Source organism: Chiloscyllium plagiosum, unplaced genomic scaffold (genome assembly GCF_037043375.1).
Source record: "Chiloscyllium plagiosum isolate Xiang-an unplaced genomic scaffold, Cpla_swu_hap1 HiC_scaffold_8, whole genome shotgun sequence".
Classification (NCBI taxonomy): Eukaryota; Metazoa; Chordata; class Chondrichthyes; order Orectolobiformes; family Hemiscylliidae; genus Chiloscyllium; species Chiloscyllium plagiosum.
Genome location: NW_028270146.1, coordinates 36,609,282 through 36,623,639, shown reverse-complemented (window position 1 = coordinate 36,623,639; position 14,358 = coordinate 36,609,282). Strand labels below are relative to the sequence as shown.

At 40.5% G+C, this 14,358-nt stretch overlaps 1 protein-coding gene across 2 annotated transcripts in view; it reads left to right on the top strand.

Annotated features, from left to right (window-relative positions):
• The window catches only part of prkcha (protein kinase C, eta, a), a 219,447-nt gene that overhangs the window by 157,422 nt on the left and 47,667 nt on the right, over positions 1–14,358 (top strand). For both annotated transcript variants that reach the window (XM_043697243.2, XM_043697241.2), the window contains exon 10: positions 1,155–1,309. In XM_043697243.2, coding sequence (XP_043553178.1) covers positions 1,155–1,309 — 155 coding nt within the window. The remainder of the gene's footprint in view (positions 1–1,154; positions 1,310–14,358) is intronic.

The window sequence follows — 14,358 nt, the reverse complement described above, 5'->3', positions numbered from 1 at the left end:
AATATTGAATTCCAGCCCATTTGTGATGAAGATCATTCACCTTTCAAATTGTTACAAAGATATAAAACAAAAAGATGACAATATTGTCATGATTTAATCCATTGGATCAAAGAAAGGAGATCTGTATTATTGATATAGATGCTGGTCATTAATTAATCAGTAAGTGATAGTGAATCAATATAACACACTTGGAACAATACATTGAAGTCAGGTTATGTTTCTTTATCATGTTCCTTCTTTGATTTTGCTTTGATATTAGAGTCAGAGTTGTATAGCACAGAGATACCCTTCAGTCCAACTCGTCCATGCCAACTAGATATTCTAAGTTAATCTATCCCATTTGCCAACATTTGGCCCATATCCCTGTAAACCCTTCCTATTCATATACCCATCCAGATGCCTTTTAAATGGTGCTTTGTACAAGCCTCCACCGCTTCCTCTGACAGTTCATACCATACACATACATCCCTCTGCATGAAAGAGTTGCCCCTTAGGTGCCTTTTAAATCTTCCTCTGTCACCTTAAACTTATGCCCTCTCGTTTTGGACTCCACCACCCTGGGGAAAAGACCTTGTTTATTCACCCTATCTATGCCCCTCATGATTTTAAAAATATCTATAAGGTCACCCCTCAGCCTCCAATGCTCCAGGGAAAACAGCCACAGCCTATTCAGTCGTTCCCTATAGCTCAAACCCTCTAACCTTGGCAATGTCTTGTGAATCTTTTCTGATATTAATTCATCAAGTGTTCTAAGCATTGATGAATTGGAAAGAATCATCAGAAAATCCTTTGTCCAAGCTGATCTTAGGCTTTAAGCACCTTCCAAAGCAACATTGCTGTCAAAATGCTTACTTCCATCTTGGTAAGTAAGCAATATAATCAACCCTGGAAGAGAACTGGGCCTGATAAAATGGATGAAAAGCCTAAGGAACTGTTCTTGCTCAGTGCATCACTGGCACTAAAGATTAATATAATTTTACTTTGTAGGTAAGAAACTGTTGTGTAATTCTTAAGTCATTTCTTTTGGTTGACTTGCCTTTATTCACTTTGTCCCTTGTGTTGTTTCCATTTATGGCATGTGTAATCCTCATCTTTTATTCACTGATTTATAGATTTAGTGATAATGTATTGACCTCCGTACATTTCTCTTGCAGGATCGGATGTTTTTTGTGATGGAGTATGTAAATGGAGGAGATTTGATGTTCCAAATTCAACAAGTACGAAAATTTGACGAGGTGCGTGCCCAATTCTATGCTGCAGAAATTACATCAGCCCTGATCTTTCTGCACAGCAAGAGAGTTATATACAGGTAAGGATGCAATATGTATCTTTGTGACCAAACACCACCATTGCAAGATGTACAAGATGGCTCAAAGGATCTCATGGTTGCAATGGGCAATCACATAGAAAAGCAGAAATTTGCAATGGAGGTGGTGAATCAATAATTTTTGTGTTAATTCTTTACTAAAACATTTCCAACCTACAGTGTTGCTCTCTGTTGTGAAGAGGACGTGCTAGGTTTACCTAGCTGGAATACAGCTGTATTGTTTTTCAAACTTTAAGAATGCTTGGTAGCTGTGACTGCTATGTTCAAAATTAGATATACGTGTTTTATTCACTGAACTTTAATTTTAATCAGCAGCATCTTTCCACTGAAAGGATTTTTAATATTTTACAATAACCAGCAATTTCACAGTTGGTCAACATTTTGCTTCACATTGTTCACCAGTTTTTCAGTTAGATGTCTAGTTTTAAACGTGCTGGTGAGTGGAGTGGAGCGGAATGTTTGCTAACTGTAAGCTAACTGTGATAGGAATCAGTTGATAATTTCTGTTACTGTCAAACACTTGAATATAAATTCCACTGACGAAAATGGGAGAAGCTAATGGGAACTTGTAGTGGTAGGTTGACATTGTGGGATTTGTTCTGACATGTTTGTGCTGTGATGAATCACTTTCCATGTATATGATTTATGAAAGCCGGAGATTACTTGAGTCAGTTAGAGGAATGAATGATTTAAATGTTACAATTTCCAGTAACTGACATGTGCAATGGCATCACCTGGTTGCTAGTTGGATATGCCACTACAACATGCAATAACAGTCAATGTGTAAATATTTGCATAAAGATAATAAATGTGTTCAATGGATATGTGCAGAATGGTTAGTCAAATTTGAAAAGTGAATTTAGTACATTTTTGCATTGGGATTTTGCCCTTTGTTACAAATACACAGCTAAACACATTCAATGGTGATTCAGTTCAAAGTTTTCTCAATGAATTCACGATACCTGCTGAAATATTTGTGCACCATGAATCAGCACCTTTGTGAATGTAACTTGATAGTCTGAAGGTTAGCCATTATAGAAGTCTGATACTTCTATTTAATGTCAACAATTTGCTCCTCCCTTTCTTCCTCTCTTTATAATGGGCTCTCTGTATTTCATGTCCAGTGGGATTTGTTTGTAAGTAAATTGAACATAGGTAGTACTATTTTTGGCAATAGGTTTCTCCAACAAGAAATTTTTTTTATTGCCGTGCACAAAGATCCATTCTGTACACATACTCATCACAGGGCCACCCAGCAAGTTCCTGTAAATCTGTCTGTCACGAGAGAGATCCAGAAACCACTGAATGCTCACTACACTACAAAACATTTGTAATTGGTCTGGCTACTGAACAGATTCTATAAGTCAAACTGTCAAAAGTCACCTGTGAATGTGCAACATACAGAGTACATCAGCTCCAATAGATGAATATTGGGCTGCACGGTAGCACAATGGTTAACACTGCTGCCTCACTGTGCCAGAGATCCGGGTTCAATACCCGCCTCAGGCAACTGACTCTGTGGAGTTTGCACATTCTCCCTGTGTCTGCGTGGGTTTCCTCCGGGTGCTCCAGTTTCCTCCCACAATCTAAAAATGTGCAGGTCAGGTGAGTTGGCCATGCTAAATTGCCCATAGTGTTAGGTGTAGTGGAATGGGTCTGGGTGGGTTGCGCTTCGGCAGGTCGGTGTGGACTTGTTGGGCCGAAGGGCCTGTTTCCATAATGTAAGTAATCTAATCCAACGATTGCAAACATTTTGCATTTGAGTTAATTTGGATCTTGTAACAGCTTTATCAGCTGAATGCTGCTGTCACTGACAGACTGCAGCTATCTAGTGTTATCGGTTCTGAACACTTGAGTTTTTATTGTTTCTGATCTTTATAATATTTCATTTATGTTGGATCTAACACAGCCTCATTTCAGAAAAGGTTTCCAGATGAAATGTGTAGGAATGATGATGACAGTCAATTGTCACACCTTTGGAGCTTATTCCATTTGAAACATTAGCAAGTTTTGAGAAGATTTATAGCTCAGGTTGAGGTTCTGGATGTAGGTTTGCTCGCTGAGCTGGGAGGTTCATTTCCAGATGTTTTGTCACCCTACCATGTAACATCTTCAGTGGGTCTCAGGCAAAGCAGTATACATGATTCCTGCTTTCTAATTATATGTTTGGATTTCTTTAGGTTGGTGAAGTCATTTCCTGTGGTGATGTCATTTCCTGTTCTTTTTCTTAGGGGGCGGTAGATGTGGTCTAACTCTGTGTTTGTTGATAAAGTTCTGATTGGAATGCCATAGCTCTAGGAATTCTTGTGCATGTCTCTGTTTGGCTTGTCCTGAGATGGATGTGTTGTCCCAGTCGAAGTGGTGTCCTTCCTTATCTGTGTGTAAGGATACTAGTCAGAGAGGGTCATGTCATTTTGCGACTAGTTGATGTTCATGTATCCTGGTGGCTAGTTTTCTGCCTGTTTGTCCAATATAGTGTTTGTTACAGTTCTTGCACATTTGATAAATGATCAGACTAGAAACTTCACATTTTATATTGCTACCTCAGTGATATTAAACAGTGAAATAAAACAAAGAACTGCAGAGGTTGGAAATCTGAAACAAAAGCAGTAATTGCTGAAGAAATTCAACAGCCCTGGTAGCACCTGTGGAGAGGAAGCAGAGTTAATATTTTGTATCCAGTGACCCTTCTTCAGAACCAAGATTAAATTGTGACCAGTTTAAAGTAGCTAAGAGTGAATTGACTTTAATTGCTCCCCAGTTCTCCTCCCTTCCCCCGATGGTCTCCATTCTGTCATACAGCTCATAGATTCCAACAAGTGTGATGTGACTGTTTTGCACGTGTCAGCTGACATGGTGAATGGTGACAGACAACTTGAGTATAGGAAGCAGTGTATCAGAGCCTGCACCTCTCCATGGCTAGTAGCTACACCCATGTACCTTCCAGCCTATACACTGGAAAGAGAATACTGACAGATTTTCCCCTTCCATTATCACTGAGCATTGAGGCTAATTTTGGTGACTCAACTGCTACAGTGCAGTACTTGTTAGAATATGACATGGAGTAGGCCATTTCCATCATCATCATTGATTGTACTTAATTCAGGAGCAGCCAGATGTGTTTATGTGCAAGCCTTTGACAGTGATCAGATAGTATAAGGATTTAGAATGTTGTGTTTGCTGGTTAAGCCTCAGCTTTCTTTAAAAAAACTCTCAGACTCTATGTTTTAATTTATCTCCAATCCTCTGCATGTACTTAAATGAGCTGGGACATGGTTTTAGGAGTAACTAGTGCCCTCATCCAATTGGTTTTCTTTCACATATGTTGTGTGACTGATGAATCATAGGAACCATTACAATAGCCTGAACCTGGTGTTTTTAAACATCTAAACAATTATACTTTCATTAAGGTCTGAAAAGCAGCTTTTGGGGATACTGTGGCCTATTGGTAATGTCACTGGACCAGTAATCTAGGCCTAATGATCTGGATGTGATTTTCTCCCTCACTGATGGTCTTCACTTCAAAGACTTATTCATGATGTCCTAACTGTATCGTAGCCTGTGATCTGAGGGTATGAAGATTTCCTGTTCCACCTTAGCTTGAATCATCTGAAGCATTACGCTGTACTTGAAGAATGCTACGCCATTATAATCTAACAGCTTAATCTTAGCCCAGAAATTTATGAGCCTGGGGAATGTAATGTTTGTACATAATGATTAGCTGTATAAATGCCCATTGGATTCTTCACTACCATGTTATTCCCAATCACTTTCTTATGTTTCAGAAAATAACATAAACATTGCTACATTGGGAATATAACACTCTTTTGGAGCCAAACCCATACCACATGGGACACAGTTTCAAATCTTGAGGTTTGAACTAGCTTGAGAGGCAGGCAATGGCCTAGTGGTTTTATCGCTGGACTGTTAATCCAGAGACCCAGGTAATGTTCTGGGGACTTGGGTTCGAATCCCACTATAGCAGATGGTGGAATTTGAATTCAATTAAAAATCTGGAATTAAGAGTCTAATTATGACCATGAATCCATTGTCATAGAGTCATAGAGACATACTGCATGGAAACAGAGCCTTTAGTCCAACTCGTTCACGCCGATCGGATATCCCAAACCAATCTAGTCTCACCTGCCAGCACCCAGCCCAAAACCCTCTAAACCCTTCCTATTCATATACTCATCCAGATGACTTTTAAATGTTGCAATCGTACCACCCTCCACTACTTCCTCTGGCAGTTCATTCCACACACGTACCACCCTCTGCATTGAAGAATTGACTCTCAGGCTTTTTCATATCTTTCCCCTCTCACCCTAAACTTATGCCCTCCAGTTCTGGACTCCCCCGACCCCAGGGAAAAGACTTTGTCTAATTATCCTATCCATTCCCCTCATGATTTTATAAATCTCTACAAGGTCTCCCCTCAGCCTCCGACACTCCAGGGAAAACGGTCCCAGCTTTTTGTGCACCAGTCTTTGGAAGTAAGGTGCAGCAGGCAGTAAAGAAAGCAAAGTGCAAGTTGGCCTTCATAGCTGGAAGACTCAAATACAGGAACAAGGATGGTCTCATTATCTGAGCAAGGATGTTTTTGTTATCACAGGAGTGCAGTGAAGGTTTACCAAGTTGATTCCTGGGCTGGCATGGCTGACAACTGAGGAGAGATTGAATTGGCTAGGATTGGATTCATCAGAGTATAGAAGAATGAGTGGGGATCTTATAGAGATGTATAAACTTCTAACAGGGCTAGAATGGTTAGATGCAGGAAGGAAATTGCCATTGTTTGGGGAGTTTAGAATCAGGAATTGTACTTTAATGAGAGGGGAAAATCCATTAGGACTCAGATAAGGAGACATTTCTTCAACCAGAGAGTGGTGAGCCTTTGGAATTCCCTACAACAGAAAGTGATTCAGGTCTAAGCATTGTGGGGTTTCAAGGAGGAGCTAGATTTAGTCTTGTGGCTAAAGGGATCAAAGGATAATGAGAGTGTGGGATTAGGATCTTGATCTCAATCAATCATGAGCCTGGTGAGACGGGAAAAATTTAAAAGGGACCTAAGGGGCAAAGTTTCACACAGAGGATGGGGCTTATTTGGAATGAGCTGCCAGAGGAAGTGTTGGAGGCTGGTGCAATTACAACATTTAAAAGACATCAGGATGGGTGTATAAATAGAAAGGGTTTAGAGGAATATGGGCCAAGTGCTGGCCAATGGGACTAGATTAGTTGAGGATATCTGGTCAGCCAGGACGAGTTGGACCAAAGGGTCTGTTTCCCTGCTGTACATCTCTATGATTCTATGAACTCCTTTACTCAATACTCTGACCAATAAAGGAAAACATACCAAGTGCCTTCTTCACTATCCTATCTACCTGCAACTCCACTTTCAAGGAGCTATGAACCTGTACTCCAAGGTCTCTTTGTTCAGCAACACTCCCCAGGACCTTACCTTTAAGTGTATAAGTCCTGCTAAGATTTGCTTTCCCAAAATGCAGCACCTCACATTTATCTAAATTAAACTCCAGCTGCCACTTCCCAGCCCATTGGCCCATCTAATCAATCGTAATCTGAGGTAACCTTCTTTGCTGTCCATTACACCTCCAATTTTGGTGTCATCTGCAAATTTACTAACTGTACCTCTTATGCTCACATCTAAATCATTTATGTAAATGATGAAAACTAGTGGATCGATGTTTGTGAAAACCCACCTGGTTCACTAACGTCCTTTAGTGAAGAAAACTGCCATCCTCACCTGTTCTGACCTGTATGTGGCTTCAGACATATCGCAATGTGGTTGACTCTCAACTGCCCTCTGTGCAATAAATGCTGGCCGAGACAGTGACGGCCTCATCCTGTGACTGAATAAAATAAAATCCCAGCATGGCAGATGGTGAAATTTAAATTAAATTAAGAAATCTGAAATTATAAAGTTGGTCTCAGTAATGGTGACCATGTTGACTATCATGGATTATTGTAAAAAGCTAACTGATTCACTAATTTTCTTAGTCTTCCATCTTTACTCGGTACGGTCTACATGACTCTCCCAGACCCACAGTGATGTAGTTGTGTTTTAGCTTACCCCGAATGGCCAAGCTGTCAACTCAGTTTAACTGCAATAAGGCATGTGCGACAAACGCTGGCCATGCCAGTGATGTCCACATTAAATGAATGAAGGATCAAGAACAGAACCTCCTTCCAAATCCACGTATGCTGAAACCAATTTCTAACACATTGAGGAAGCATGAAATGAGAAAAGGCTAATTCATCCATCACAAGCTATGTCCAAGCTTTGTGTACAAGCTGCCCATTAATGGGCTTGATTTATACAACTTTGCAAATGTGTAATTCAGATTGTAAAAACACCTCTGATCCCAGAAGTGAATTAAGAAATCTCTACCTTCTTTTCACATCACTTATATGATTGCAGGACTGCAGAAACTATTTTGCTCCATTGAAAAACTTAATAAAGATATGATACTCCCTACAGTGACTTCCTACCAGGTTTGTAGGACATGGTGCAATAGACTCATGTAACTCAGAAGGAGGCCATCATGTTTCAGCACTTGATTTTTTTCTGAGAGATGCCAATATAAGCCACTTTTGAAAGTCATTATTGATCTTCTTTCACCTTCTCAAGCATTGTATTTCAACTTATACCAATTCATTTTCCTAATTTCTCCCTGACTTTAATGCAAATATTTTAAAATCTGTGTCTCCTGGTTACACAATCTTCAATTAATGAAATATTTACTGTGACAAAACTCTCCTGCATTTGCTCACTGAACCAACACTGAAGTTGCCCCTACTCTTCTTCATTTGCTTACCCCATTTCAGATCTCATATCTATTAAGATGATGTTTGTATGTAACAACATGTGTTTTCACAGGATAACCTTGCATGTCACATACAGAAATAACATTACCACTTACTACTTGGTTCCTATCTGGAAGTTGTCTGTCCAGATGACACAGAAGTTCATGGTGGAGTAGACAGTGAAGAAGTTATCTCAGAGTACAACAGGATCTTAGTGAGATGAGCTAATGGGGCAGAGTGGCAGATGGAGTTTTAATCTAAATAAATGTGAGGTGTTGGATTTTGCTAAGGCAAACCAGGGCAGGACTTACACAGTTAATGATAGAGTACTGAAGAATGTTGCCAAACAAAGGTACAGACACATAATTCCTTGAAAGTGGACTCACCGGTAAACAGGATGATGAAGGAGGTGTTTGGTATGCTTGCTTTCCTTGGTCATTGTATTGAGTGTAGTAGTTCGAACATCATATGGCAGCTGTTCAGGACATTGGTGAGGCCACGTTTGGAATACTGCATTCAGTTCTGGTCGCCCTGTTAGAGCAAGGATGTTAAACACGAAAGGAGGGTTCAGAAAACATTTACCCTGCCAGGATTGGAGGGTAACCTTGTGGAGGTTTATAAAATGATGAGGAGCATGGATTGTGTAAATAGCCAAGATCTTTTTCCCAGGGTAGGGGAGACCAAAACTAGAGAGTATAGGTTGAAGGTGAAGGGAAAAAAATTTAAAAGGGATCTGAGGGGCAACCTTTTCATGCAGAGGGTGGTGTGTGTATGGAAAGAGGTGCCAGAGGAGGTGGTATAATTGCAACATTTAAAAGGCATCTGGGTGGGTAGATGAATAGGAAAGTTTTAGAGGGATATGGGCTACTGGCAAATGGGACTACGGCAGTTTAGGATATCTGGTCGGCGTAGACAAGTTGCACTACTATTCTATTTCTGTGCTGTAAAACTCCATGACTCTATGGTCATTTCCGTAGTCATTCTCACCCAGTACAGTGTTTAACTTCCAGGTTAATATCATTGATGCACAAAGTCCCACTGCTGCACACTCTGCTAAGCGTACAGAATAAACCATCCATTCTACTGAAGCAGTCCTTGTACCTGTCCTCACTTTACATGCTTGGCTGAGAGCCCAGACCTATAAAAGGATTATTTCAACAGAGAGTTCTATTCTGAAATTGGAAAGAATTGTTGACTTTACTTGATTGATGACCTTAACTGATCAGAATAAGTTTTTTTTCTCTCCCTGAGAACTTTTGGCAATGTATTGATTTCTATTTGGACAAGATTAAAACATACTAAGTGTTTAAAGTTCTTGGATACTTTAATGTTCCTTCAGATTGACAATTTTATAGGGCCAACAGTTTTTTTTCTCAAAAGAAGATTTGTGAATGAGTGGATTTTTTAAAAGCATATCCAGATGTGTTATTTATTCTGTATGGCTTATTGGTTCTGCACAAAAGGCATGAAAGGACCATGAGTTGTCATGGATCTTCGTGGCTGACTGGGGGCAAGGCAAGAGTTGGATTGAGATGACATGGAACAATAAAGGCCATGGAGGATGATATGGGAGGGGCATGAGTGGGACTTTCTGAACTTAGGTTCCAAAGATTTATCAAACAAGATCTTGTTTGATAACTCATCTGAGAGGTAGAAGGGCTTGTGCCCGAAACGTCGATTCTCCTGTTCCTTGGATGCTGCCTGACCTGCTGCGCTTTTCCAGCAACACATTTTCAACTCATCTGAGAGGCCATGAACCACACGAAATGGAGAAGCTGGTCCATGAAGACTGCGAGTCCATGAGGTACCTACCCCGCAATAGAGCAGCTAGGACTGTAAATGAAGAATGCAGGCTCCCTACCTCATCCCGTGGCAGTGAAAATTGGGAACACAGGAAATCAGAGCAAGAGTCCTGGATTTGGATTCCACCTGCCATTTTAAATGACACCAGAACTGTTCCAATTCTGTGAAAACCCTGACAAGTGGCTTTGATATTACCAAAAGACAAAAAAAAATTGTAGGTGCTGGAATCCAAAGTAGACAAACAGGAGGCTGGAAGAACACAGCAAGCCAGGCAGCATCAGGAGATGGAGAAGTCAATGTTTCAGATATAACCCTTCTTTAGGACTGAAGATGGGGATAGGGAGAGCTACAGTTAAAGAGAGAAGGGGTGGGCGCTTGGGGAGAGTACCAGAATGTTGAGATAGGGATAGGTGACCACAGGTAGTGTGTACGGCCTGGTTGGTCGATGGAAGGGAGGAGTCCAGTTGGTAGCCAGAAGGAAGGGTCGGTTGGTGGAATGGAAGGGAGGAGGTGGGGCTGGAAAGGGAAGGTTACTTAAAATTCAAGAACGCAATGTTATGTCATCCGGGCTTTGATGTTGCCAATATTTACTTAAAAGAAATTTCTTCTCATCTAATACAGGCAGGCTCATGATTTAGAAAGAATGGAGGAGTCAATAGTGGTGATGGGGAAGAAAGATGTAAAATTCAGCCCTGTTTTAGTTCTTATTCAATATCTGAATGGATTTTAGTTAATACAGTCATATACCCATCAAACAATGTGTTTTGAGCGTTTGTTTTTGTAGAGTTTGAGTTTCTCAGCATTCCATTGCTGATTCGAACCAAGCAGTGTGTAAACAGGCCGCTTTCCGATCAACAAAGATACCTAATAATTCAAAAAGTTTTGAATTGCTAACACTTTGGCAAGCTTTGGAAATGTTTTCTCTCTTCGTTCAGCTGCTGTTTTTTATAACAATGGAGGATGTTTTAACTGCTGTATGTAGTGAAATGGCAAACATGTTCTTTTTTCACTGAGTGAAGCCATTCAGACACAAGACAACTGGAGCAATTCTTTCTCAAATGAGTAACAGAAACAAGTACCAAGCCACATTACTGCTTCCATTTCAATAATAAAAAAATGAGAAACCTGTCGTGCAGCATTCAATTTGGGACTTTCCTATGATTATGTGGGAATCTAAATGTGAATTCTAAGTTTATCCTTGAGAAATTAGCCAGCTATTTGTAGCATTAATCTTATTTTCAATGTGAAGGTTAACATTGTAAGAGTGTAAGTCACAGTATACAGTTAAGCCCGCTTGATCAGATCAGAACACTAGAAGCAGCTCAGAGAATCTGCAAGGTGACTGGAAGGTGAATTAGGTCACTGCTTGATGTGTCAGACCTAGTAGCTACTGTTTGAAAAGAAACTGCAGAAATATGATACTGCCAGCAAGGTTATTAAACCACCAGAATAGAACAGTTAATTTAATTAATAAAGCATCGCACATGGGAATCAATTGAAAGCTTGATCGGAATGAGTTAAATGACATGCTGCTTTTAGATCTGAAGATAGGACACATTATTAGGCATCATTGACTTAAATGAACTATGAGACCATCTGATAATATCTACAGAAACAAACTGAATTAAAAAACAAGAACTAGTAAAATATTGAAGCACTCTTCAGTAAGATACTAAATGAATACAAGTTTTTTTTTAATATACATTGACAGCATCTTCCTCGAACATTTCTAATGTTACTTCAACTCCCTTACATCATAAAACTAAATATTTCAGAATTCCTCATGGCCTAATGATAAATACTCAAAATGGAGGAAAACAGAGCAGGATTAAGGAGAACCCTGTTTTTGCCCTATTCATTTTGCGTCTTGGGAAAACATTCAACAAAATATTTCTCTATGCGCCACTAAGGTCATCAAAGTGAATAGATCAACACTCCACATTGTAGATAATCTAACTCTGGTCTCTCTTCTTCCCAGACTAGTCACCTTTTAATTTACATATTTTGAACTTGGAATAATGGATAGAAACTGCCCATTCAAACATGGCAGCTTCTGAAATGAGTGTTTTAAACTAGGGTAAAGGTCAGAGACTGAGAACAAGGCCAATTAATTTGAAAGTGTACTTATTTATGGCTGATCATTATGCAAAGACAGCGTCGCGGTTTTATAAAGCTATAGAGTGATACAGCACAGAAACAGACCTTTTGGCCTATCATGTCTGTGCTGATAACAAACACCAAACTGCACAATCCCTGTACTTGGTCCATGGCCTATTCTGCACTGGCATTTTACGTGCTCATCCAGATACTACTTCAATGTTGCATGAGTGCCTGCCTCCACCACCCTCTCAGGCAGCACTTTGCATTTGTCTACCATCCTCTGTGTGATTTTTATTTCTACTCTAAATCACTTGCTCCCCACCTTAACTTATGCCCTCTGGTCTTGGACGCGTCTGCCACAGAGAAGCGATTCTCACCATCTTCTGTCTATGCCTCTCATTATTTTATGTACCTCCGTTAGATACACACACACACACACACACACACACACACACACACACACACACACACCTCCTCTGCTCCAAGGAAAACAAGCCCAGCCTGTCCAGTCTCTCCTCATAACAGAGACGTTTCATCCCAGGCAATACCCTGGTGAATCTTCTCTGCACCCTCTCCAGTCAAATCATGTCCTTGTGATAGTGTAGTGACCAGAATGCACACTGTTCCATCTGTGGCCTAATGTTTCTTAAAGGTGCAACAAGACTTCCTCACTCCTAAATTCTGTGTCACGGCTAATGAAGGCAAGCACCCCATATGCTTTCTTCATCACCTGTCTACCTGTGCTGTTACCTTCTGGGATCCATGGACTTGTACACCAAGGTGCCTTTGTTCCTCAGGGACCTACCATTCATTGTGTACATTGTTCTCTTATTAGATCTCCCAAAATGCATCACCTCACACTTAGAGTCATAGAGATGTACAGCTTATCGGGATTAAATTCCATCTGCCATTGCTTTACCTAATTTGCCAGCTGACTTATGTCAGACTGTAGCCTGATATCATTCTCCTCACTATCAGCAACACTCCCAATTTCTTTGTGTAACTGTAAAGTTACTAATTAAATCTTGTATATGCACATCCAAGTCATTAATATGCATAACAAGCAGCAAGGATCCCAACAGTGACCCATGTGGTACACTACTGGTTACAGGCTTCCAATTACAGAGACAACCCTCCATCATGACCCCTTGCCTCCTATTTGTGAGCCAATTTTGCCCCCAGCCCCCATGGCTCCTATAGCAGCCTGGGATACATCTCCTCAGGCCCTGGGATTTATGCACCTGTATGCCCGGTGCTTCTAGATAATTCAATGTACCAGCTTCAAATCCTAGCTCAGGATTTTGCCTTCGTTTCTTCACTAATGAGGGAGTGAAGGCTTTAGGGAGCAGACAAGAGAGTCGAGTTGGGAGCATAAACAGACCACAATCTTATCAAATACCAGAGGAGGATCAAGGAACCAAAGAACCTAAACCTGTTCTTAATTGACATGTTTGTGTGTTCCTCTAGTACTCAGTAAAGAGCCTTAAGAAGCAGAGTGAGGATAAATGAGTGATTTTCTGGTTGGCCATCAGTAACTAGTGGTGTGCCTCAGGGATCAGTGTTGGGACTGCAGTTATTCACAATTTATATAGATGATTTGGAGTTGGGGACCACATGTAGTGTGTCAAAGTTTGCCCATGACACTAAGATGAGTGGCACAGAAAGTATGCAGAAGACTGTGAAACATTGCAGAGGAACATAGATATTTCACATGAGTGGGCAAAGGTCTGACAGACGGAATATAAGGTTAATAAAAGTGAAGTCATCAATTTTGGCAGGGGTAACAATAAAAAAGATTATTACTTGAATGATAGAAAGTTGCAGCATGCTGCTATGCAGAGGGACCTGGGTGACCTGCATGAATCACAGAAGGTTGGTCTGCAGGTACAACAAGTAATTAGGAAGGCAAATGGAATTTTGTCCTTCATTGTTAAAGGGATTAAAAGCAGGGAGGTTAGGTTGGAGCTCTATAGGTTGCTGGTGAGGACACAACTGGAGTACTGTGTGCTGTTTGGTCTCGTTATTTGAGAAAGGATGTACTGGCACTGGAGAGGGTGCAAAGGAGGTTCACTAGGTTGACTCCAGAGTTCAGAGGGTTGACTTATGAGGAGAAGCTGAGTAGGCTGGGATCATATTCATTGGAATTTAGAAGAATGAAGGGGGATCTTATAGAAACATATAAAATTATGAAGGGAATAGATGAATTAGAAGTAGAGAGGATGTTTCCACTGGCGGGTGAAGCTAAGACAAAAGGGCATAGCCTTGAAATTACGGAGAGCAGATTTAGGACTGAATTGAGAAGGAACTTC